Source organism: Aythya marila (assembly GCF_965140915.1).
Source record: "Aythya marila genome assembly, chromosome: 1".
Classification (NCBI taxonomy): Eukaryota; Metazoa; Chordata; class Aves; order Anseriformes; family Anatidae; genus Aythya; species Aythya marila.
The window spans coordinates 167,061,126-167,086,449 of NC_139042.1; the positions used below are offsets into that span (position 1 = coordinate 167,061,126).

Genomic DNA, 25,324 nt, shown 5'->3' on the forward strand with positions numbered 1-25,324 from the left:
TTTCAAGTCAGCATTTGAATACCAGTGTCATAAATAGCAGCGAACTTGTTAATAGAAATCTATGCACAAATACATAACATTGAGCATCCATTTTGTATTTCAGCAGTCGTAGCAAACAGCGATGAATCACAGCTTTTAACTCCGGGAAAAATGAGCCAGCGCCAGGGAAAAGAAGCTTATTTTACTCCAACCAAAGAGTTACTCCAACCATCTCTCAGCCCAGCAACTACCCACAGCCATGGTAAGACAAAGCTATTTTTTACAGAGGTTCTAAAGAACTTAAATGCTGACATTAATTACTATTTCAAGCGTTGGTTCAAAAGCACTGCCCTCCACAATAAAGAGGTAAGGAGGAAAGTGTATTAAAATACTGCAGGCAATTTTTTTTTTGTATCCTTATGTGTTCATCTGAAACAGAAAAAAGCTCAATGTGTGGTAAACTACTTCCATAAAGTATGCCATGACTTGTGAGAGAACAGTCCACCAGATGGTAAATCATTATCTGTGTATAATTCAGTAATTGATGGTCATGTTAACGTCTCAAGTATTTAAGCTGTGTGTTTGTGCAGAAGTGTTATGATACACCACTTAAGCATGGAACCTGTTATAGAGGTCAATGACAATGACTTCTCTTGAAAGATTGTTCTCCTTTTGAAAGGGAAGAATCTCAGCACTATCTGCCAGTCTTCAAACAGTCCTCTGTTTTGCTATACCTGTTGAAAACAAACGTGGATCTGTGTGAAGTGATTGGATCCAAAGTGAAATTTGCCAGTCGACCTGATCTGCTGATAGTTTGTTTAAAAGGCAAAAATAAAACAAGCTGCAGTTGTTCTCCTTGTACTTACTGTTTGTTTTATTGCCTAGAATACAACTGTAGATGTTTGTCATGGTGTTTGCAGTCCTTAGTGAAAACATTTTTTTTAATGTATACTCCTCTTTGCTATTGACAACCATGCTAATCATCTGTGCTTACTTTAGTTCTTCACAAGAGTAGTGTTTCTGAGGTGGTTTGGTACAAGCCTCCCTGACTCCTGTAGTCTGTACTGTCAAGGTAATGCTGTTAGTCTGTCATAGCAATAAAGTCACTTCCTTAGGGATCTTGGAATCATTTTGCTGTTTTCCCATTCAGTGCCGTTCGAATAAGAGGGAAATGGTTTAAATACAAATATGGTTGTTACTATGTTGAATCTGGCAGTCTTTTATCATATTTTAAGAATTACGGTAGTGTTTTCAGTGCACAGCTAGCTCTGATATATTTTCTAAAAGCTGCTGTTATCTCACTGGAACAGTGCTTGACGTTCTCTGGCTTACATGGTGCTTAGTCTGGAAATATTTTCTGTAGCATATACAAATTACTTATTTGTAACTTTTATGTTATTCAAATGGATTTTTGGTTATTATGTGTACTGTTTTATCCCTTACTTGACAAGGGATGTAGTTATGTAAGTTTATTTGGATATTCTGGCAAACACATTCCTTTTAACGTTGCTATTCCCACTAATTTATGAAGTCAAACTAGTGTTGCCTTTTTAAGGGCTTTCATTCAGGAAAATCATGAAAATGGGCTTTATAATCGCCAATAGACTTGATAGTACTATGTCAGTCTCCTTGTAGTTACTAACTCTTCTCTTCTGATATTTAACTCTGATTATTCCAAGGCTTTTATAAGTGATTTTAAGGATGTTAAATGTATCTGTGACTCTTGGCATCACTCTAAGCCTTTGTCTTCCACGAATGCTACTAGAAATGTTCCTGTAGTTTTGTGAAACAAGGAATTAGGCTTACAGTCAATTTCAGTAGTGAAACAATATGGGGCTAGGCTTCAGCAACCTGTAATTACTGACTTCTAGCATATCTGCAACCTGGGAGGTGTAAGTTTGATTTTTATGGACTTGGTTGACCCACATTTAGAAGTTGGGTGGTTATTCTGTGCTGGTTATTCCTACAAGGAAATGACAGTGATGATGAAAATGTGATCTTGTTACATAGGGGTGAAAAGACACTGTGCAAGCCTGAAAACGTGAAGTGGAACACAGTTTAAAATGGTGGAGCACTGGACTCTGACTGTTTTAATTGACAACATCTGATGAGCAAAGGGTCTTTAGAACATTCCCATAGTACTGTATGATGAGAATATGCAGAAATATGGGAAATGTTTAGATAGAGTATTTAAAGGCATTTACTATGAACTAAAAGGAGATGCTTCTAGTCACAGGCACCTGAATGTACCTTTAGGAGGTGGGTAATGTAAACAGTCTGAAAGCACAGTAGGCACAGCATAAAATAGGATTGGAACTGAAAAATGCAAGGATCTGTCACTTGGCTCATCTACTGGAATGAGTTAATTAGTGTATTCTGCTCATGTCTTAAGTAAGATCCAATGGCAAGTATTACAAGTATGATTGAAAGTAGATGAGAACTTAAACGTTTACCTCTACTCTCTTGTATTACAATTTAATGTTCAAATATCAGTTTGGGCTATTGGCTTCCTGTTTAGAACAAAGGGTGAGCCATACAACATGCCACTGTGAAGTTGTAAGTGGTGTGTATTTCGTAAGTCTTTCTGTGTATAAAGACAGGGTTTTTATTTATGTGAAAGTAGCTCTTGCTTTTAGAAAGTTTCTATTTTCCTGCACTTGCTTTCTTGGTTTAAAACATGACTTCTTCCTTCTTTGCTCCTTTCCTTCTTGTATATAGTGAGCAGTTAGCTTAGCCCAGGCACCTGTTTTAGTTGCAAAGACTTGTATGAAGTGCATTTATGCTCATATGCATTATGCTCCATGTTAAATAACAAAATTCTGAGCACGTTACCTGGTATATATGTGCAGTAGGAAAACGAATCACCTTGTCTTAAAAATATTGTACCTGACAAAATGTTGAAAAAAAATGAATGCTTGAAAATGTCTCCAAGGTTTTCCCTTTTAAATTCAGGGAAATACTGCAAACTGTCAATTTTGATTTAGCAATGTTCATCTCTTCAGAAGGAGTGAAGGAGAAGATACTGCTACTTTTTCAGTGAAGATTATTTTTCTTTAGCTTTGACTTGCATGTGGTATTTTAGGTGGAACTTAATATGTTATCTAAGCCAAAACCAGCTGTTGTCGTTTTGTAATCCAGTGTAGAGTACAGCACTGTCTGGCAGTGAGCATTCAGCAAAAGTCTATACACACTATCAGTGTTCTGCATAATCTTTGCATGTAGAAGTTGTGCCTTTTTATTTTACATAATATTTTTAAGATCCTTGAAAACGCAATGTAGTTCATTCTGAAGCTGAAGAGTAGCGTGTTTATCACAGAACGGCTGAGGTTGGATGGGACCTCTGGAGATCATCTGGTCCAACCACCTTCAAGCAGGGTCCCCTAGAGCACATTGCGCAGGATGGCATCCAGGTAGGTTTTGAATATCTCCAGGGAAGGAGACTCCACAGTCCACAGTCTCACTGGGCAATCTGTGCCAGTACCCTGTCACCCTTGCAACAAAGAAGTGTTTTCTCGTGTTTAGCTGGAACTTCCTGTGCTTCAGGTTGTGCCCATTGCCTCTTATGTTGCTTGGCACAACTGAAAAGAGTCAAGCCTCGTCCTCTTGACACCCTCTCTTCAGATATTTATACACATTGATAAGATCCACTCTCAGCCTTCTCCAAGCTAAACAGGCCCAGTTCTCTCAGCCTCTCCTTGTATGAAGAGGTGCTTCAGTCCTCCAGCCTTCTTCATAGCCCTCCTCTGAACCCGCTCCAGTACTCCATGTCCCTCTTACACTGGGGAGCCCAGAACTGGGCACAACACTCCAGGTGAGGCCTCACCAGGGCTGAGTAGAGGGGCAGGATCACTTCCCTTGACCTGCTGGCAACACTCCTCTGAATGTAGCCCAGGATACCATTGGCCTTCTTGGCCACAAGGGCACTTTGCTACCTCATGGTCAGCCTGCTGTCCACCAGGACTCCCGGGTCCCTCTCCGCAGAGTTGCTCAGCCCCCCAGCCTGTACTGGTGCTTGGGGTTATTCCTCCCTAGGTGCAGGGCCCTGCACTTGCCTTTGTTGAATTTCATGAAGTTCCTCACCTCCCAGCTCTTCAGCCTGTGGAGATCCTTCTGAATGGCAGCACAGCCCTCTGGGGTATCAGCCACTCCTCACAGTTTCCTGTCATCAGCAAGCTTGCTGAGGGTGTGCTCTGTGCCATCATCCTGGTCACTGATTTTTGCTAGTCTTCCTTTTGCTATTGATATGTTTGAAGAAGCCTTTCTTGTTGTCTTTGACATCCCTTGCCAGATTTAATTCCAAGCGGGTCTTGGCCTTCTTCACTGAATCCCTGTGTACTCTGACAGTGTCCCTATATTCCTCCCAAGTGGCCTTTCCCTTTTTCCACACACCATGTAATTCCTTCTTTTGTTTGAGATTTACCAGGAATCCTTTGCTCATCCATGCAAGTCTCCTGCCCCCTTTGCTTGCCTTCTTGCTCATAAGAGTACATTGATCTTGTGCTTGGAGGAAGTGATGCTTGAATATTGACCACCTCTCCTGGGCCTCCCTTCCTTCTAGGGCCCTAACCCATGGGATTCCTCCAAGTAGGTCCCTGAAGAGGCCAAAGTTTGATCTCCTGAGGTCCAAGGTTGGGATCCTATTTTTGCCCTGCTTCCTCCTCATAAGATCCTGAACCCTGCCATTTCATGGTTGCTGCACTAAGGCTGCCCCAAAACTTCATGTCTCCAGCTAGCCCTTCTTTTATCGTTTATGCTACAGACAAACCTTTAAAGTCGTGGAGACTTGCTTTCATTGAAAGGTTCAGCAAGGCTGTTTGACAAAAGGGTTTTAGAAAAACTGATGGTGGGGATTATGCCTGTATGATCTCACCAGTTTACACAGCAACTTCAGGGTTTTACTGTTGAGAAGTCAACTCAGCTCTGTGTAGTTTTGGTTCTTAGCTGGACTTGTAATTTTAATTAATGTGGACTTAATTTATTTCTGCCATGCCCATCTAGTAGTTATCCAGAGTGTCAGAATAAGCCAGTCTTAATAATAACCCTACAATTACAATTTGTTCTGTAAGAAAAATGTATTGAGCCTGCAAATGTCAGTGGCTTTAAGTTGGGTAGTACCTAAAACCCAAGTGCCATCTAGTGCTAAGACTGAGACACTCATGTGCTGAAATTCAAGAGACATCAAAGCAAACATAGAAACTAGCCTTTTGCATCACAGCATGCAAGAAAGGATTTAGTAAAGGCACAGAGCTGACTTTCTAGAAAGCCAAGAATACAACTTTTTGTGGGAGCTCTAAGATCAGATACACAGAGGAAAGCATTCCAATTATGGACCTTAGCATTGAAACTCAGGAGGGGCTGTTTCTGAGAGTGGGCTTGAGCAGCACCACTTTGAATTCATCTTGAAGATGTTTACTGACTTTTTTCCCCACCACTTTTCATTGTGTATGTTTAGGACAGCAGTTTCTAGATTCTTGCATTCAACAGCTCACTCAAAAGGGTTACTTTGCTTCTCAAATTGAGGTGGGAAGAGATTGAAGAGTAATAAACATTTGGCAATAATTTGCACAATCAAACTTTTTCAAGCAAATTTTACTTTACCCTACACGGTCTTTAACTGTAACTTTTGAAGTCCTTGTAATTATCCTTTCATAATACCTGCCAAATTAAGCTTGTCTCTAATTTATCAATGCAGTACATTGCATGTAAATGTTGCCTCCATTATATCTCATATTCAGATGATACATTTTCTTTTGATCTCTGCATTGGCAATGAAACATTCCTAGTTCTCTGTGCCTTTAACATACTAAGTGATCATACTGTTTTTTTTTGTTGTTGTTTTTTTTTTTTTTAATCTTCCTTTTAGAATAGACAGATTTGGTATTGAACTTAAACAGTTCAGCAGCCTTTTGATGGAAACTTTGATAGATTTGGATTGTTATTTTTTGCTGCAGAGCTTTGTGTACTTTTGGAGAACTGAATTTTTAGGCACTGTAGTGAGCTAGCATGGCCTTGCCACCTCACCAAGACCATATTTTTGTAACTGCTAAAACAACTTTCAATTCTGGCAGTCATCCCGTAGATTGAAGAATGTTAATTTACCTCATTTTCTGTGCTTGCGTTCTATAACTGAAAATGTTGTTAACCATTAGTGGGAAAACTACTAAACTTTTATTGAGATTATTTTTGGTGATGAGACAAGATCATCACTTTTTTAACCTAATGCAAGTGCAACAAAAGCGAATCTTTGACAAAAGTATTTCATTGCAGTTTAAAAAAAAAAGAGCATAAAAATACTGAATTCAAGATTGCATTTTTCAAAAGCTGTAAAGCAGAACTGTGCTTGCTGATGTAAGCTGTTTATGTTGTTACAGAAATTATCCCTGCTAAATTGGATTCTTGTAAATCTTATTAATTTAGACTTACATCAGAATATCACTTTATTTGTGTTTGATAAAATGGATTAAGTAGAAATAGTGATCACTGAAAACATGAAAAAATTCACCAGTCTCCTCAGGAATGGTTTTTAATATCTTCCAACTCATAAATATGCAGTAAAAACATGAAAAACAACTTAGTTTAATAAGCTGTACCTGTGGAAAAGACAGAAATCTAATCAAATTGTAATATTAAAAGTTCTATAATAAGACATTTATTTTTTTTTTTTTTTACTGTTATTTGTGTTGTATCCTTATGGCTTTAATTAATGAGAGTTTGTGCTGTTGTTCTTCATGTGCTTTGAGTATATGTTACAAAGTGCATATGACGAAATACTTTTTTGGTTTTAAACTTGCTCATAGCATACACGTGTATTTATTTCTTCAGGATACAATGTCTGAGTTTATTTTTTAAGAGTGTGAGGAAGTGAAAATCCATGAAGAGGAGTGCAAAATTCACAACATTCAATATAGGAAAGTTTTGCTGCTCTAGATTTTTGTGGATTTGAATGAGGACTCTTAATTTGCAAGCGGCGATAATGGGAGCATCGTCCAGACTTATACAGGAACAATCACAGAATCATTAAAGTTGGAAAAGACCTCCAAGATCATCTGGTCCGCCCATCCACCTACCACCAATGTCACCCACTAAACCATGTCCCTAAGCACCACATCCAACCTTTCCTTGAACACCCCCAGGGACAGTGACTCTACCACCCCCCTGGACAACCTGTTTCAGTGCCTGGCTGCTCTTTCTGAGCAGAAATGTCTCCTTATTTCCAACCTGAACCTCCCCTGGCACAGCTTGAGGCCATTCCCTCTAGTCCTATCGCTAGTTATCTGTGAGAAGAGGCCGGCCCCAGCTCCCCCCAACTTCCTTTCAGGTAGTTGTAGAGAGCAATAAGGTCTCTCCTGAGCCTCCTCTTCTCCAGACTAAACAACCCCAGTTCCCTCAGCCACTCCCTGCAGGATTTGTGCTCCAGGCCCTTCACCAGCCTTGTAGCCCCTCTCTGGACATGCTCCAGGGCCCCAATGTCCTTGTAGCGAGGGGCCTAAAGCTGAACACAGTACTCGAGGTGTGGCCTCACCAGAGCAGAGCACAGGGGGACGATCACCTCCCTGATTCTGCTGGCTACACTATTGCTGATACAAGCCAGGATACTGTTGGCCCTCTTGGCCACCTGGGCACACTGCTGCCTCATGTTCAGGAGCATCGACCAACACCCCAGATCCTTTTCCTCTGTGCAGCTGTTGAGCCGCTCTGCCCCAGGCCTGTACACTGCATGGGGTTGTTGTGGCCAAAGTGCAGGACCCGGCACGTAGCAGTGTTGAACTTCATCCCATTGGCTTCTGCCCATTGACCCGTGCTGTCCAGGTCCCTCTGCAGGGCCTTCCTACCCTCCAGCAGATTGACACTTCCCCCCCAACTTGGTGTCATCTGCAAACTGAGGGTGCCCTCACTTCCCTCATCCAAATCATCAATAAAGATATTAAAGAGGATGGGCCCCAACACCAACCCCTAGGGAACACCACTGGTGGCCGGTTGTCAGCTGGATTTTACTCCATTCATCACTTCTCTCTGGGCCCAGCCACCCAGACAGTTTTTAACCCAGCAAAACGTGTACTTGTCCACGTCATGGGCTGCTAGCTTCTCCAGGAGAATACTGTGGGAGACCATGTCAAAGGCCTTGCTGAAGTCCAGGTAGACTACGTGAACAGCCTTTCCCTCATCCACCCGGCAGGTCACCCAGTCATAGAAGGAGATGAGGTCAGTCAGGCAGAACTTGCCTTTCATGAACCCATGCTGGCTGGGCCTGATCCCCTGGTTGTCCTGCATATGCTGTGTGATTGCATTTCAAGATGACCTGCTCCATCACCTTCCTTGGCACCAAGGTCAGGCTGACAGGTCTGTAGTTCCCTGGGTCCTACTTAACGACCCTTCTTATAGAGGGGCATCACGTTAGCGAGTTTCCAGTCATCTGGGACCTCTCTGGTTGACCATGACTGCTGATAGATGATGGAAAGGGGCTTGGGAGTCATGTCTGCCAGACATTTCAGGTGGAGTAGCATGTTTCTAACTGCTTCCACCTGAATCGTGGGGCGTTTATTCTGCTCCCTGTCCCAGACTTTGAGGTCAGGAGGCTGAGTACCATCAGGATAACTGATCTGAACAAACCAGTGGAACAAACAGTAATGATGCTCATGTGGACAATATTGTAGCTTATACTTTACAGCTGGCAACTCAGCAGATAATGCATTAGGGTTTTGGAGCTCTAGGTTCTGTTTTTCATGTGGAAAACAGTGACCTTTGCAGATAAGCTCATCAATTTGAATGCATCAACCATCAGAACATCTCCTATCTTTATCCACGGCTCCAACAAGATGCAGAGGGAGTGAAAACATGAGTAGTATCTGGCAAAAGTATGTTAGGATGACAAAGACTAAAATATTTTATCGAAACATAGGCCTTTGAGCTAAATTAACAGCTCTGTGTTTAACACAATTCTCTTTGTGCTCAGCTTTAAGGGTTTGGTTGTTTTATGTGTTAGACTGACTTACTGTGTGACTAAGTGCATGCTCATCACAGAAGGCTAAGCAGTGGGCAAGTCTTTCCAGAAGCAGCTTGAGCTGAGCTAAGAGGTAGGATCTGCCCCTCCTTTCCAAGAAGCAGCTGTTAATTCAGTTTGCACTAAGATGAAAATGTAGGCTGTGTTATGTGATTTAGTAACAGAAGTGGTTTAGATGCAGGGAGATGGATTGTGACAGTGGAAGCAGAATGATTGGTCTGCCAGTAATGATCATGAAATCATAATGAATAGGAAGGAGAAGTTTGAAGTGCTTTGGGAGGGGGAGAATAAGGGTGGTTTTGGTTGTGTGGAGCTTTTACTAGGGGTGTTTATTCTGGAGTAAACATCCGAAGGACTAAAATCCTACAGATTTTGGTCTGTAAGATGCTGCATTTGGAGAGAAAATACACATTTAACTATTTTTTGCATTAGAAAGAAAGTGAAGAGTGAAAAATACGTGTTTCTAAGCATTAGTTCCTGAAGAAAATTTGCTAACTGCTGGAGGAATTAGATGCCTTTGGGAGCCGTGATGACCAAGAAAACACAATATTTGCAGACATGACTGTCTTTTGATAATGATTTCTGTGTTTCTTCTCACATTTCCTTTGACTTTTCTCTGACAGACTTAATCATGCAAATAACTTGATGCAATCTCCTGTTTCACTCCACTGTATCTGTTTGTTGAATAGAGAAACTGAAGAATGGCTAAATAATTGATTACCTTGACCCAGTACGAGCCACTTATTACTGATTATGTCATGCTGATTTTACCTGAGTTTATCTTCCCTTAAAACTGACTCAGCACCAGAAAGGAAACGGCTTGAGGGTTTGTTGAAGTTCCCTGTCAAGCTGCCTCCCCCCCCCCCCCTTTTAACAATTCCACATTAACAGTAAATGTTACTTCTGAAGTTAGGCACCTTTCTGTATAGAGTGAGTGCAGCTAACATCTTAGAAAGGCTTATTAACACTCTTGCTTTTGAGTGCAATGTGGGAATTTTGTCTAAAATCTCGCAACCCCTATTACTTGGACCATTTTGGTCTCTTTTGCTGAGGTATTTTGTTTTGTCTTATTTTGTCTTTTGATGCACGTGCCACAGTATGACAGAGGTGAAGCCCCAGTTCTGTAAATCTGCGACTTACTTGGGACAGCTTTACTGACACTCGTGTCAAACAGGATGTGAATAAGGTTTGTTCACAATAAAGAAGGAAGAGTTTGACCCTATATAATTTGTTTTCAGTTTGTGTTGCCAGACTGACTTTCTTGCGAATGTGAATGTTTGAAGTTGTGCTGTGTGTGGTTAGTCTTCTGCATCTATTATCTTGCTGTCCTGCTTTCTTACTGTAATGCATTCTCTGGCACATTCCTCTGCAAGTCATTGTGCATTTATTAAAACTTGCTGTTTCTGAAATGCTGCTCCACCCAGCATTTGTGGCTCGGGTAAATTACACGTACTCCTTTCTGTGTGGCTTTGTGAAAGTGTGGTGCTGGGTTGGAAGGGCACAACAGGGCTGATTACTGTGAAACTTCGCAAACAAGTTCTTTTTTTTTTCCATGTAAATCTCGGCAAAGCTGGCGTACTTGAACCTGAACTGTGACCTTGAATTTTGCAAGTGTTGAGAAGAAAAGTGTTGAAACCTGAGCAGTGAGCAAGCCTATTTACTTTGGGTGGGTGGAGCTGAGCAGGAGTGTTAGCAAGCAGGGAGGTGGAGGCAAGTACAGTTGCCACTGGGGTGCTGGGAGCCTTGGTGTTAGTTCATAAACCATTCTCAGACATGCCTGTGGAATTACTCCTCAGCTAGGCTGCTCTTGACACGGAAATACTAGACAACAGAAGAGCATTTGGTGAAAGAAACTTGCTACTGTAAACTACCACAACCTGTAGCCTCGTGGTTCAGATGTCTCTCTGTGAATCAAATAGTGGTGTCTGAAGGCAAGTACATCTTTACTGTCTGTTTCTGTTAAATAGGAGAAAAACACTTGCTTAAAGTCCCTATGCAAAAATCCTATGTTGGATAAAACGCACTTGTAGGTACGGTAGCCTAGCAGTTTGCTTTTCCTGCTTTCTGCAAACTGTATGGAACATGTGTATACTGCGCATAGAGAGTTATCTATGGGCTTTTCGTTTGTTGAACGGGGAGGGAGGATCCTGCTGGAAACATGTTGTCAAGATGTCAGAGCAGATGATTGTCAGACTTGAAGAGTGAGTCTAAAAAGCTTCTGTCCTCTCTGCTACACTCTCAGTTTTCCTTCTTTGTGCTCCTCCCTTTAGCTTGTACAGAGTTTGGTTTCATGAATGTTTTTGGGCTTTGCTTGCACAACTCTAAGGGGAAAAGGAGTATTTTTTACTCTGCATTACTAGATGTACTCCTGAGTTGTATTATTGAATCAGTATCAGTTTGTTCAGTGTTCATCATTTTAAATTACTAAAATCTATGTAAATACTTACAGTGTTTAAAATTCCTCAGTAGGATAGTTCAGAATGTGATTTGATTTTTAGAATTCAATTTCCATGCATGGAGACTCATACCTATGCAGCTCAGAGAGGTCTTTCTTAATAAGCCTGTGCTTTTTTTTCAGCTGTGAATACTTATCAATTGGAGAAATGTTTTAAAACTAAAACCAGGCTTTGTCAAAAGTGTTCATATGCTGTTGGAATGGCATGCGTTGTCTTTTTCATTTGGGTGCAGAGATTTATGTTTTGCCTCAGGCAATATCCTGAAAGAATGTCTTAAGCACAGGATTATGATTTGGTTTTCAGCCAGCATTTATTACTAAAGAAGCCCTGATTGAATTGAGTAGGTGATAGCAGAAAGGCATTCTGTCCTTTAGAACATACATATAAGGTATAAATTTTCCTCCTCTAAAGAGATGTTTAACACATTATGATGGGGGTTGGTTTTTGTGGTCTGTTTGTTTTTTGTCTGAGATAAATAAACCATTTCAGTCATGGGCGTTTTCTTCTTTCTACTGATGTAGATATTACATGAAGCAGAAACCAGAAGACTTTTTTTCTCCATTTAAGTCTGCATTTACGAAGAACTTAATTTTTCGTATGAAGAATCTTCCTTTTTTTCATGCACAGATACATTGGGGCATGCACCTGGATGTATCTGGGCTAGAGTACAAGTATTTTCCTGTTTACACAGACATTTACATAAGTCTGCCTTCTGCAGCTGGATTTGGCTGTAGTTCTATTTGTGAATATTCTGAAACCATGTAAACTTACAAGCTTTGTATGTTAATGCACTTTCTATGTCAATTATTAAATTATTAAGGTACCAAGAACCAAATCTGTTGAGAATAGAAGCCTTCCTGTGGTGCTAGACTAATGAATGATGGCTGTTTGGTTTTTATCAATACATTGGTTCATTTAATAGGAATTTATTTTCAGGTTGGGGTTGGAGAGAAAAAGGATTTTTTTTTTCTTTATATGGTGGTTGATGAAGTGCACGTTGCCATTGTTACCTGCTGAACGTGCGAACAGCAGCAATTCCAAACGACTCAAAATACCTTTTCAGGAGGCTTCAGGAATCAAGTTTGTTGCAAGGAATGAGGAGGGTATCTAGAAGCTTTGGACACCGAGTGCATGGAGAGCAGAAACCTCTTTAATATTGCAGGCTGATTCTCAAGAGTCATAATAAACATTTAATTAAAAGTTTCAGCTTTCTTTTGACCTAACAGCCTTTCTGTTGTGTATCAGTTATCTTTCCAGCAGTGTATACTGCGTTGAAGTAACTGAAGGAAATGAACATATGTGTCCAAGTACTAGTGGGCATAATCAATCACAAGCTGTTGCAAAAGTGCAGATCTAGTGAATTTTCATAGCCAAACCATGTCCTGAACTGGTTTACCACTGCAGGTTTAAGTGAAATACGAAGATGACACGGTGGGGGAGAGGGAGATGAAGGAGAAAATCTAAATTAGATTATTTTTCCCCCTCTCATTGTGATGGTGAGACAGTCGTATTTGGCAAAAGGCACAGTCTGCCTCTGCTGTATTGCTGGTTAATAAAGGAAAAGTTTCTTAGCAGCAGCTGCCTCGTTTGGGAGATAGCTTCAGAGAGGGGAAACATGACTGTAACATTATCATGCTTGGAATTCTAGCCAAAGATTTTAGGCTTGCTTCTAAATTGAGAAAGGGACATAGGAAGGAGAAACAGGTTTTTAGTCTGTACTCTGTTACAGCTTGGCTACGTGAACAGTGCCAAGGGACCTGAGAGAGCATGGAAAGAAATGAGGGATAAACCTTCAGGATTATATTGTTTCCTCCAACCCCTGGATGTCTAGCCACTTCTCAGTAAAATGAACACAGTGTGGTAGAGAAGAATACAAAGGGAAAGAATCTAATAGCCTGGTAGGAATATTTTGGGGAGTGGCTCCGGAACCAGCTGGCATGCCAGCTGGAGATGCAAAAGTGGTCTGGAGGGCTGATGGTAGTCTCCTGTCAGCCTGTGTGACCCTCCTGTGCCAGGGCAGGATATGGGAAGCATCCTCTGAGACCAGTGTCAGTACAGTGATCATGGGCAGGGTCAAAGCCCCAGTGTCAAAATAGTGCTTAACACAGACATTAATTGGGCAAGATTGGTCTGTAATAAGAGATACAATTCTTTCTGTGTGCAAGAGTGGTTTTTCTGTTGTTGGTTTCTTTTGGTTTTAATTACAAAAAAATAAAATTCATACCATGGTGGTTTGCACTGTTTTGTAGCCCAGAAGATAAACTTGGAGAACTGATGTGGTGCTGTGTTTATTTAAATGAAATGATGCATAAGTGGAGACAGGTATTAATACAAGACATGCTCATCTACTTTCTCCCCACACTGTGCTCAAGTAAATAATTTTTCACTTCTCCTACAAAAGAAGTGAAGGTTACATGTCACAGGTAATGATTTCTATTGATGGCTTGTATTTGGTTATTTCAGCTGCATCTTTCCCCCTTTTTTTTATTCTTTGACATATACTAGAACATTTTTCTGGTAAGAGACATGAAGAAATTCAAGCAATTCATAGCATCCTAGAAGCTACTATGCTTCGTAATCAGAAAAATTACTTTCAGTGGTTTCTGTACGTACCTTACCAGATGTACTAATGCCCATTCTTCACAGTCAAAACCTTTCCTAGAGGTTATAGAATATTTCAGTGTACTGTATTATTCTTTAGCCAATGTGAACTGAAATTATTTATCTGCAAATAGTGCACTTGTTTACATAAACAGCTGGAGTAAACAGTATTATTAAAGGATTAATCAAATTCATGTTACCACTAATTTGATTTAGGGGATGCATTTCACATTGTAAGAAGAGAAGACCTCTTGTAGGAGTAAAGGAGAACATAAGGTCTTGTTTTCAAGTATATTCTTATTGTTTTATTTTTCTACTTTCCAGCAAACAGAGTAGGTTTCAAAGTGTATTTCATCAGAAAGGTGGTATGATGAGGAAGTGGAATTAGCAGAGATAGGAAGGAATATTCCACGCATGGAAGAAAGTGGTCATGCACGCTAGTTGTCAGGGCAAAGAAACAGCCCATCAGCTGAGCAATGCATGAAGGGGGTTAGGGAGAGCTTATTTGACTTCATCCTTGCACTGATCAACTAGATCTGCTTGGATCATTTGATTCCTAGTCGTGAAGCACAATTTACTGGGATTTTTTTATGTTTAAAATTTAAGTTGATTAGTTTAACCATTGTATTCGTTGCATAAAATATTTGGGACATTAAAAATAAAAGCTTTTTTTGTGGAGCTTATTTTGTGCAACTGTTCCAGGAGTCACACAGTTTGCGTATATAAATTTGGCAGAGTGTTAGAAAAAGCTATAATTTCAGCTATTAAATAAGAAATGATGATATAGAAACCATGGCAATCAGCTGATGAAAACTAGCTAGGCAAGTGCCTAAAGAAGGAAGATAAAGCAACACATCAATTCTATTTTGAGGTACCCATAGTGTACCCAGAGTAGATATCAAATAAGGAAGCCACCTTAGCTCTTGAGTGCAATATTAGTTTGGGATTTGAAAGACTAACAGGAAAAGAAAAAAAAAAAAAAAAAAGGGAGATTATGAATCCGTAAAACCTAAATAATGATTCTTTTTATGCGCTTAGAAAGCGAAGCTGAGTAGGACCAAAACTGAGATGTAAGAAAACGAGACGTGCTGCTGTTGTGGGGAAGCGAAGCTGAAACAGAGCCGTTCTGCTTTAAGTGTTCTAATGGCTTTGATGAGGACAGTGTAATGTTGCTTGGCTGCTGCTGATTTGGCAGCCTCTGTCTCTTCGCTGCATTTTTCACGTGTGCCCTTCGTTTGTTTCTTTCCTTCTGTATCTTACTCATCAGAATATGAGGTAGAAGGCTGTTACTGCAACACTCTTGTTCCAACCAGCTAATGCTAACCAGCTTTCACAGAGAACATAATCCTTACACAAACACCTTAACTCATGAAGGAAGAGGGTCCACTGCGACGTAGGTTTTCCTCATGTGCTGGGATTTCATCTGTGTTTTCTCCAAGAGCTGATGGCCGAAAACTTGTCCGGAATGCTTCATTTGGAGGATATTATGAACTCTCTCCTGCTTCACCAGGTTTGTTTTGGTCTTGCATTTCTTAAAATGTAAAGAAGTGAATACAATTTCCACATCAAATTTTCCAACCTGAATGAAAGTAATCTACTGAGATGTTGGTAGACACCGTTAACAGATATCAGAAGGAATATTGCTTGTATGCATCTAGATAATAGCTCTTTGTAGTAGCAAGAGCTGTTGTAGATAGGCAAACAAATAATTCGGCTTACCCTGCAGCAAATATTTGTTTGAAAGGGTACTGCTTACTTGGTGCTGACTGGAGTATTTTGTTTTGATTTTTGGGGCTTTTATGACTGAAGTTCTGTATTGTGGTTTATAAATCTCTTCCTTCCCTGTACTTTCCTTGAAATAACAGGACAGAGCATAAGGATTTTATGCTACTGAAGAATCTGCCTGCCTGTAATTAGTGGTTTGACACATAATGACAAGATAGAGTGAATTAAGGCTAGAACCACAGCCTTGCTAAACTCTGTACTGCAAGACTTTAAAGAAATGTAACATCAGAAATGGCTTGATTCTCTTTTTGGTCAGATTGCTGTCTCCTGAAAGTCTGTGCTAGAATATTGAAGTGAAATGTAGAGGTTTGTTGTCCATAATAAGTATTGCTGATACTGGAATTTCAGTAGTTTACTTCAGTAAACTTCAATCCTTGAAACTGCATACAAGGTCACCTCTTTCTGAAAAGCCACGCTGTAAAAATTGTGCGTTCTTAGCAGAATGATTCTGTGTGTGATTTGTCTTGTGCATGTGCACGTGCACAGTTTGTTGCAGTCCCATGGGTCCAGAATGCTGGGAATAAAAGAACAGCTTTCACTTCTTATTGTGTGCATCCCACAGAATATCTCACTGACTTCCTAAGTTTTGGCTCCAAAGCTGTGGAAAAGAGTTGGGGTGCAGAGTGTACAGGAGGTTGTGGACTGGCAATTTAGGAGTTGTCTGAACCACTGGCTCGTGTCTTGCAGAATCACTAGAGCGGCATGCTCAGCCACTGGCAGCTGGGGGCAGTCCCTTGGAAGACCACATTCTCCTAACCCTCCTGTTTTACAATATAACATTTCCTTTCCATCTGCGTCAGGAAATGATCAGCCTTCTACCAGGAATCTAACACTGTGTCTTATTAAAGCTGCTCAGGAAATAAAAGGTCTCAAACCTTGAAAGCATGGAGTTGGCAGCTAGACAGATCCTCCCTCCCTTTAAAATAAATGCATGCAATCTGGAAATTAGTGAAATAAAAACAGATGAGTTTCCTATTTATTTCCTTCCTGTATGGGATTGTACATCAAAGCTGATCAGCGTCTGTAAGTGAACAATGAATGACTTCTTAAAATGCAGAACAAACGGAAATGAGCTTTTAGTTAATAAAATCAGGTGTTAACACATAACTAAGAGATGTGTTCTCTCCTGGAATCTTCCATATATATGAGCAATTTAAACGATTAATATACTGGAAGGTACACTCTTAGTTTTGGTTTAAGCAAGGAGTAGTTATTGCCTAACATTGAGGGAGTTCTTTGGTTATGATGATTTCATTTTCTATGGTGTTTGAAAAAGGAAATATGACTGAGAAGATAGGTTAAAGGGCTTTGCCTGCTCTTCTGATTACTTCAGTTTCAAAATCCATGGAGGAATCTGAATAAGTCAGTATGGGATTATATTCTTAAAACTGGTTGTCAAAATAAGCTTCTGAAAATCACTCAGTTAAAAATACTTATCTCCTGTGATTGAATCCTAAAAGATCTTCCTTTTATTTTTTTCAATGTTCACTGAATAGCACTAGTTCTGGTACCTCCCAGAAAGTTTAGCTTACTCTGTTCTTCCAGAAGCGTATCATTTTTCAGCTCAATAAGTTGTTTTTTCAGAACTGCACATTACACCAGTAAGCAAATCAATCTGTTCCTTGTTTTTAATGTGCAAGTTAGTAGCATTGTTGCTTAGCTTGCTGGTTTTCCATGCATTCTATTGCTTTTATTTTTTTTTACTGGTTCTTCTGTCTATTGAAAAAAATAAATGCTGCCACCACCACCACCAGCAAAAAAAAACACAAACACCTCCAGTGGGTAGAAATTCTTTCTTACTTTTTGGATAAAATAGACTTAGTATTAAGAAGTATTTTTTTTTCTTTTTTTTTTCTCACTATGGTATTCTAGCTGCAGGTGATATTTGTTGAGAGGTACAAAAGCAATATTTGAGATACAGAAGATATTGCATGGTTTGTTTGCTTGTTTTTTCCCCTTCCCTTGAGATTGATTAAGAGACAGATTGCAGGTACGAATTCAAAGAATGGTACCTTCAAAATCAAAGTTTCTTAACCAAACACTTCTGTTTGAAAATGTACCCTACCATAGACTTAATCCTAAAGATTCTTGAACACTAATCTTGCAGTGTTTCTACTCATAATTTTTTGTCAAAGATGATGTTTTGGGAACTTGTTTTTGTTTTGGTATTGACAGTGTGTCAATTCTAAGACTGGTTTGTGTTGGAAGGGACCTTAAAGATCATCTAGTCCAGCCCCCCCTGCCAAGCATCGTTTGGTTTTTGTTTCAAAAACATCATCTTGCACATGTGAAGTTCTGGTTGTTCAAGTGACATGCAGTTGTCCGACTCTCCTATCTTTCTGAAAGTTCATTGTCAGTTTTCATCTAAATTTAAGCCTACAAGTTTTAGAAGCACCCAATGGGAACATAGTCATTGGAAGTTTTCATTGGACTCTAAGATCATATCACGAACTATAGCTGACTTCACTGGGTTTTGGTTCTGTTAAAACACAGTGTTGCTCTGAACACAAACTCTGTTATCCAGAATTGATTTAGAGGCTACAGTAGTGAAACTTGTGCTTAAAAATAAATAAATCTGCAAGTGCCTTAAATAATATTAGGGGCTTAATCTGCAGCTCTGAAGGCTAATTCAGACTGCATTTGCTTGCTATTACATCTGAAGATTGCTCTCATGAGTTTAAATTAAAAAATGATAGAGAAATCCAAGAGATTTAATAGTGAGGAGTGACAGAAAAGGTCTTAATCACTTGAAGTTCTGCATTGTGAAAGATGGGCTAAGGTTACCCTATTAAAGAGTTACCTATTGAAGTATAGGACTGGAAGTAGCAAGAACACTAAAATATTAAGTCTCAAACCACTGATGATAAACACTGAAGAACTTGAAACACTTTATTTTTATTAGAGACTACCTCCTGCCCTAGCAGCCTATGCTCCAGGCAGTGACTTCAATGACTTTTTTGTGTTTATTAATATCAGGTATAACTTTTAGTACCTCCGGGGCTAACAAAACTACAAGAAGAGCAATAACACAAAGCATCATTTTGAGGCACAGTGTTCTTGGCTATGCTGTTATCTTTGTCAGATATCCATAGAGAACCTTCTAGTTCATAACTGGTAGCAGGAAGGGAGAAAACAGCATTTATAATATACACAGAATCAATAATAATTGTTTGGATGTTGTTGTTTCCTTGACCAAGTATTTGTCCAGCAGAGTGTGTTGTCCTCAGTTTGGGCCCGTATATAGCCTTTTGTGATGTTTCAGTACAGATTTCCCTGCAAGTATCATCTCAAATTATTCTCAGAAGAAACAAAACTATTTACTGCGTGGACATGCACCTGTCTTTACAGAAATGCACTGGCAAAAGTGTGTGTTACGCTGAGGAAGGTTGTGACTGGAGTAGCACCTGAATAATGATTTTTTTTTTTTTTAACATACATTTTGTCACATGGAGAGAAAGGCCTTCTGCTGTATTCTGGGTTAGTTTATTCCTTCCACTGAGAGGGGAGCTAGAAGAAGGATAGATCAGGACATGGAGCTGACTGCTTGGGTTTTTGTTAATAACTGAGACAAGATAGAGCGAAGTGATCCAGAGTCTGCAGCACTGTGACTTCAGCAGTTGGATTCACCAGCAAGTCCCTCAGACATCATTTTGCTGTTTGTGTGGCTAAGGGAGGGATCAGTAAGTGTGGTGGCACATTTGTAAAGCAGCAAGTGCGTGTACCTCTTGGCCTTGAGGCACTGGGAGTGGGAAGGTGAGGTTCAGGAACACAGCTTTGGTCTTCACCTCTGACGCTCTCTGTTCTATTTCTGCTTGGTGATACTGATGAAAAGCTTGTTTATAAAAATCAAAATGTGTGTATGTTAGATAAGGATGTATAAAGTCCTTAAAGCTGTTGTGCTTATAAAGAAAGCTGTGAATTACAGCTTCTCTTCTGTTAGCACAACCCTGACATAGCACTTCCTCGGCAATTCCCATCACTAGGTATTTTGTGCCTGTGTTTAAATAGATAAATGAAACCTGGAAGGTCATTAGGAAGTCCCTATGTTACATTTTCAGTGGAATTTGGTTCCTAATTAGAGATTTGTTTTGGGTGTGGGGTGAGGATAAGACATCATTACTGTGATTCTAGTGCGTGTCTGACTGCCTGAGACTGGCATCACATCCAGTAACTTCTCACTGAACGTAGGGCTGTCCTTTAAGGCTTGAGGTGGCCTTTGTTTTGTTCCAGCACCTAATTACTGGTCCTGTAGAAAATGTGCTTTAGTATTTGGTCTTACGTATGAAACATGTCTTCTGGGCTATGGATCTTGACACCTCTGTTATTTTTGTATTATTATTTTTTGCCATATTCCCCAGTACTACAGATCTTCTGCCTGTACAGGTACTTCTTCCCTGTGGCCAAATAGCCTTCTGCATTATACATTTTTGTTAGCTGAACAAAGCCCTCACAGATGCATTAAAAGCATGTCAAAAGGAAGGGTTTAATGAACTGGGTACATATATAAGGGCTTCTGTAAAGACATGTAAAGTTTTGTGTAGACAGACATAAAATGTAATTGTATTGCAGTATATATATATAGTTAAGTCTGTTCTTCATCAGAATCTCTGCAAAAGGTAATAAAGAAGAAAATAACAAGAAAAAAAAATGGTTACTGAATGAAAACTAAGAGGAATCTTGTATTTCTCATGTAACCTGAAGAGCAACCTGATTTCCCAATAACTCGCTGAAACTTCCCCAGATGTGTATGTGTGATAGACGTATTAGTGCTGTCTTAGCATTTCTGGGTAGTGTAAGCGGTGGAAGGGTGAAGATACTAATTAAAATAATAATAATAATAAAAAAAATCCCTCATTAAACAAACTACTAAACACTGCTACAGAAACTTTAAGTTCTTGTGAGCCGCACAGAGCCTACACACACATGCATACCCATGCATGCACTCCCCTGAAGCACATGAAGTGAACTCTCTGGTGAATCCTGTCATGTCAGAGGAGTTAGGGCCAATTTCTCCGACCAGGTTGTGGCCTGGGTGGGCAGGGGGAGCTGGGATGGGGCCTGGGGCCTCCTCCTGCCCGCAGTTTGTGCGGGTGTGGTGCCCTCTGGTGGGCCCGGCCTCCGGGCTTTCAGCTGCCTGGGCTGCTCCTCACCTCCAGCCAGCTGTGCCGTGTGGCTGGGGGGCATCCAAGTGGTGGCATTTCGACTCAAATAAATGCATCGAGGAATTTGTTTTATTCCAATCTGGAAGAGCTTATGCTAGAACCAACCTTCTCAAAGAAAATGGGTCACTGATGTGTTCCGTCTGGTAACTGCACCAGATTATTTTTCTGAATGTGGAAGGAGAGCCCCGCATGCTGTCCCGTGGGACGTGGCGGCTGCACAGCAGCATTTCTGCAGGTCATGGGCCCCCTTCTGCTGCCACACACATCCCGGCCACCATCAGTGACTCACTGTGCTCGGTGGGTGCTGAGAAACTGGTGGGGCTGCGTTGTGAGTCATTCACGTTAGTGTGGGGTTTTGACTTTAAATATAAGGTATGTTGAGGCAACAGTATAAATTCGAGGCTAATATGAGCAATCTGTTTCATGTACTTACAAGAAACGTACTTGTAAGAAATCGACTGGCAATCTTAATCCATGTTGCAGACTTGCTTTCACATGTGTGGATTTTAATGATTATTTGTAGCTAAAGAAATGAACAAACCCAAACTGATTTTATTTGGTGTTGTGTGTGTGGGTAGGGGAGTGGGGGAGCTGAAAGGACAGACATTGCTGATCGTATTTTCAGCTGGTCAGGTCATTGGCTTGGGTGCAGCACCATCCAAATGCAGTGGACTGTTCTCACCTCTTGGAGGGTTTTAAGTTAGACTATACAGCAATAACCGATACATTTTTCAATTGATGTGATGATCTAGTATGTATATGATGTTTGAAAATCTGATTTGCTTGTGCTTTGTATGTTAAATACAATTTGAAAATTTATTTCAAAGGCTAGCTCTTGTAAAATGTAAAGCACTCAAATCATTTGCAATGATGCTGTCTTTTCTTTAAGGTTTTGACAAAGGGAAGGATGATGTGTCACAAAATAAAGAGGATACAGCACATTCTATGTCAAAAAGCAAGGTAAGGAAAGCAGCCTCGGTTAGGGTTTAAAATGTCAGCATACAAAGGAGTTGAGTGTCTATTTTAATAAATGCAAATGTATTCGACTTTCATTGCAAGTAATCTTGGAGATTACTCTTCAGATGTGGCTGTAGATAAAGACCAAAATGAACTTTAATGTAGTTCTCAAGATGACATCACATGAAAGTATACAGTTCAAATTAGTGAAAATGAAACATGGAGTCCTCTCACTTTGATCGTGGTGCAGATGTTGCCTCACCAAATGTAATGTACAGCTGAACCATCAGCAGTATATTAAAGCAGATATAATTGGTAGTGCATGTTTATACTTTTTGATTGTCTTTATTAATAGAAATGGAAAAAGCAGGAGCCATGCGAATTCATAATCATGATATTGTAGTCCCAAGATGAGAAAGATGTGCTGAGATGCAGTGAAAACCAAGAACAGATGAAATGGAGTTGGGAGACACGTGGCAGTAACCAAAAAAGACTCCTGTTACATAGTGATCTCTTTTTTTTTTTTTCTCTCCAGAACTATTTTGTTCTGATCACATTTACCTACATAAATGGATTGCAATAACATTCTCATTCAGAATGAAGTGTTCTTTTTGATGGTCTTCATACCGTATGCATATAACGTAAAAAGTCATTGTAGTAATATAGCAAAAAATCTACCTTACCTATCTGTTCCTTTCCCAAATCCTTTTAAATTTATACGTTACACTTAGAGAAGCTTTAAATGCTAAGACATTGTATAGGCTGCTCTGATGCAACATTTTTATATATTGCCTCTAACTCTTAAAGTGCCTGGTATGTCAAAATACTAATTTTTATCAAGTTATTTCTATGTATTTAGAATGTGAAATTCCAGAAAAATATTTCTAATTTTTAAAACAGATGTCTTTTTCTCCGTAAGACTTTAAAGAGGAGAAAGATAGTGTTTTGTGGAGGAGAAAGTTCTGTATAATTTGATTGCTGAATTGAGTAGCTAAGTTAAATTGCTTTTCTTATTCAAGCATCACTATGGGATAGAGTTTAAAGGCTTTAAATCATTCAATTACATGTTTTGGTATTTTCTGCTAGTGCATCCACTGGCTTTTTTGGCTTTCAGGGAGGAAAAAGGTGATAGTAGACCCTGCAAACAGATTGCCAGGGAGCAGCAGGAGTGAGCAGCTCTGCAGGGAGGGCTGGGCTGGCCAGGAGTGGCAGCACGGCATGCAGGAGCAGTGCCAGGAGTGCAGCCGGGCACCTCGAGCAGAGCAGGGCTGGCGGTGAGAACTAGGCTCAGCTTGTGGCATAAATTCATAGTGAGGGGCAGGCCTGAGGCCAAGCCAGGAGCTGAAATCTGTGGGTCAGCAAGGTGCTCAGCCAGGCACAGCTGTAGCCTAGATCAGGCTGGCACCAAGGGCTGGGAGCTGAGCTTCATTGCATCCACCTCCCAGGTGAGGTGGGGGAGACGGCTACTTTCTGGCACAGCTCTCTTCACAGCAGCCCGATCCAAGGTTGGATCACGAGTGTGGTGCATCAGAGCTGGCCGTAGGTACAGGCAGCCACAGCCTGAGGAGTAGGGGGGAGTGCACTCGAGGCCTTGACACAGATTTTTCTGCAGTATTTCATGTGTCTGAGACTTCAGGAGAAATGTTACACAGAAACTGAAGAAAATCGATCTGATTTAAATGTTATAGTGACAGTCCCCTTCTAAAATCATGTTATCAGAACTGCACAGTGGGAGAGCAGGTTAGCTTCTGCGCCTGATGCGATTCTGCGATGTCAGAGCCAAGCATCTCATGTAGTTGGTATCATCCATCTGACTTAAAATCACAAAATTGTGAGTGTTCCAGTTTTTCAGCATCATATTCAGGGAGATCAAGGAAGCATACTTTACCATCCAGCTCATTTCAGATCAAAATATTTTCATTGGTGCAGAAATCTTTAAATCATTTTTGGTTTGGAAATCAGGTTAATACTGTTTCTTTTAACCTACATATATTTCAAACTTCATTCATCTCTATTTTTTTCTCTTCCTTATTTTTATTGGTTCTTTTCTTTCCAGGGTCTTAAGCCTTTGTATGATTTTTGCTGTTATTTCTACTTGTGTTTTTCTGCTATTGAGGAGGAGATAGAGATATTCCTACTTCTCCTAATAAAAATGATTTTTTATCCTTAATTTTTCGATGGGGCCTGTTAAGACTAGTGGTTCCTTTATACCCAACAAATAAACTTCAGGCTAGCAGGAGATGGCACCTGGCTGTCCCAGCTATGGAGGTGAAGTAGCAAGCCTTCTTTCTAAATAAGGATTTCTTGTAAATTTTGATCCTATTCCCTGTGTGTGGATGTAACACTGAGAAGGTCGTTAGCTTAAAATACCCGCATCACCGATCTGTCTCATCATCCATTAGACAGGTAAATACAGACCTTCACTCAGTGTCACACTAGTGAGCTTTATAACTGATACCGAGGAAGTGAGTCTCTGACCTGTGATACTCACTGCTTTGGGGCTTTTGTATGCATGGACTTTAGATTGCATTAGTTTTGTGTTAGTGAGCAACTAGAGTATTTATGAATGTTTTACTTACGTTGCTCCATTATTCCTTGCATAATGAGTCCATTACCTCCTATTTGACAATGATAAGCATTTTTCCCCCCTCTGTTATTACATTTAAAGTTCTGTATATCCTCTAACTTCTAGACAGAGGAATTACATTTCAAGATGCGTGCTCATCTTAAATGTTTTGAGTGTTAAAAACATATCTTTAATACAAAATGAAGAGATGGCCCCCAGCTTCCAAGATGAATATCAAAGTTAGGGAACATTTACTTATTTACAGTTTGGGTAAATGATTACTTACATACAAATGATTTGGAGTTAAAATTACTTTTTCCCATTTACTGCACTTGTCTTTTTGATACTATTAATGTTTTTATCTAAATATACTCCTGTAGAGTGTGACATCAAGGTTAGATTGTTTTATTTCATTTGTCAGTCATTAATTTTCATTTCTTTGGCTTGAGCAATGCAGTTAAGAAAAATGAGTGCGCAAGTGCACTGTTCTTGTTATTGAAGTAACCGTTCTCAGAATTTGCAATATTTTTTTGACTGTCATTTTATAGGAATTCAGTGAATTAACTTTGCATTGTAGTCTGAGACTTGAAATGACTAGTCAGAAACGTTGAACAGCTTGAGAAGCAGTTCTCAGAAACCTGCCCTTGAATTTATACAGTTCAGGAGGTTATATTGATTTATTTTTTTGACTAGGTAGAGACTTTGGGCCCATCAGATTTACATTTCAGCGCACAAAGAAATTTAACTCTGTAATTTATCTGAAGTTTATGTATAGTGGATGCCTATACAGTGTTCTCTGAGTTGGAAGAGGAGTGGC

The 25,324-nt window shown here is 40.0% G+C and overlaps 1 protein-coding gene across 4 annotated transcripts in view; it reads left to right on the forward strand.

Moving 5' to 3' along the window:
* Nucleotides 1–25,324, forward strand: part of OSBPL8 (oxysterol binding protein like 8) — an 88,622-nt gene that overhangs the window by 37,184 nt on the left and 26,114 nt on the right. For 2 of the 4 annotated variants that reach the window (XM_082776946.1, XM_082776948.1), the window contains 2 exons: nt 104–241; nt 21,874–21,944. In XM_082776946.1, coding sequence (XP_082633072.1) covers nt 104–241; nt 21,874–21,944 — 209 coding nt within the window. The remainder of the gene's footprint in view (nt 1–103; nt 242–21,873; nt 21,945–25,324) is intronic. The other 2 variants (XM_082776947.1, XM_082776949.1) reach the window with 1 other exon arrangement.